This window comes from Sphaeroforma arctica, assembly GCF_001186125.1.
Source record: "Sphaeroforma arctica JP610 unplaced genomic scaffold supercont1.2573, whole genome shotgun sequence".
NCBI lineage: Eukaryota > Ichthyosporea > Ichthyophonida > Sphaeroforma > Sphaeroforma arctica.
The window spans coordinates 1-1,938 of NW_014037985.1; the positions used below are offsets into that span (position 1 = coordinate 1).

Consider the following 1,938-nt stretch of genomic DNA (forward strand, 5'->3'; position numbering starts at 1 on the left):
CAGTTATATATATATAAATATATACATACATACATATATATATGTATATATATATATACTATATATGCTACATATACTATATATACTATATATACTATATTACATGGACTATCAGTATTTATATACACTAACATTTACAGTTACAAACGCTTTTGTTACAGGCGGGAAGTATTACCACCACCTTAACGGGTCAGTATCTAATGGACGGTCTTGTGCACTTGCGATTGGCCTCGTGGAAGCGTTCGATCATGACGCGTAGTATGGCTATCATTCCGGCTGTCATCGTAACCGGCATCAACAGCTCAACGGAAGCAACTAATGTTGGTGAGTGATTACTGGACCTACACACGCATTGGCGTGTGGGTAATTTATTGCATAGTGTGAATGTTACTTTCTGAATTCTATCGGTCGTGTATGGTGAGTGTAAATTGTTGCAGAATATATCCAAAACCCTAAAAAACCCCTTGTTGCAAAATATGTATGTCGGGTACTATATTTGCTCGCAGGTTCTCTTTATAGCACAGTATTTAGCAACGGTGTTCTGGTTCGCCGTCATTGCGTATGGTATCGTAACTGTCAGTATAGTAATATTTCTAATCATGACAGCAGCGCAACCTATAACTTAATACACAATGCACATGTATATCTCTAAGTTGTATGCTACACATACATATATGCCTTAGTTATCACTACCTGGTATGCAAGCTAGGGTTGATAGACAGGTGCTCATGAGATTTACAAACATATATACATCCTATCATATATGCATCCCAAGTACGCGTAAACGTACTCGGTTACCCAATTCAATATCTAATAGAGGACGCATGTGCAAGCAATCTCATCATCCTCTCGATTATCGTATCGAGTACTAAACGAATTAAGCACTAAACCCTAAATATATTCACCACAACCCTACAGTGATTGGAATTGTGAATGCTGTGCTGGCCATTATGTTGCCGGTATTCTTGCTCCCGCTTATCAGGTATGCTTTGCATTCTCTCGTGTGTAATGTGATCGGCTCTGTCAGTGATATATATCTATATATACACACATTTATACCTGTATGTATATTGTATGTATATTATATATATATATATATATATATATACGCATGCATGTATATGTATATGTGTATGAGTGTATACGTAATATCATAGACACGTGTATGGCGTACTCCCCCTTCCCTCTTCTTACTGGCCATAGGCACAGTAGGAACATGCCCTGCTTCACTGAATGAATTCTCCCGTAATTGCACATGGGCATGATTCATAGACTTGTATGGCCCATACCTACAATACACATCAAAAAGTACTTGCATTGATTAAACTACAGGTGTACTACTAACAGTACTGGTACACATGCAGTACTGAAGTCTCTCCTGCGCAGATCGGTTTTAATCGCTATCTTCTGCGCGCACCGTCTGGAAGGAGATTCCCCGTTGCGAAAGACGCTTGACACCCTTGTTACTATACCAACACGCACACGCACATGTTTCTTCGAATGCCTATGTACATATGCAGGTTCTGTAGTTCGGTTAGGTACATGGGAAACAATCGCATACCCTTCTACTGGGAGGTGATCATGATCCTTTTTGCCCTGTTTGTCACAGTCTTTGCGCTGATGTCATTCGTCGCTGTAGATGGAGGTGAGTATTAAATTGTTTTCAATACAATTATTGGTTATAAGACTGTGTTGCAACCGCAATTCTATGGTCGAAGTGTGTACTATACTGATATCAGGACTGTTTTAATCAGAAGTTTCGGTGGACTTGTATGCATTATCGCAGTGTTGGCTATGTTTGGGAGCCGTTATATAGGCAATGCTAGAGCACATATCCCTCAATCGTGGTGTGATAAATTGCTATATATGTATATATATACACACACACACATATATATATATATTTATACACACACACACATATATATATATATTTAT

General features: G+C 38.5%; 1 protein-coding gene across 1 annotated transcript in view; it reads left to right on the forward strand.

Moving 5' to 3' along the window:
* Positions 1–161: 161 nt before the first annotated feature.
* SARC_12773 (hypothetical protein) overlaps positions 162–1,938 on the forward strand; it is a gene marked incomplete at both ends in the record, with an annotated part of 3,973 nt that continues 2,196 nt past the window's right edge. Inside the window, 3 exons of the mRNA XM_014293113.1 lie at positions 162–324; positions 919–982; positions 1,521–1,645. Coding sequence (XP_014148588.1) covers positions 162–324; positions 919–982; positions 1,521–1,645 — 352 coding nt within the window. The remainder of the gene's footprint in view (positions 325–918; positions 983–1,520; positions 1,646–1,938) is intronic.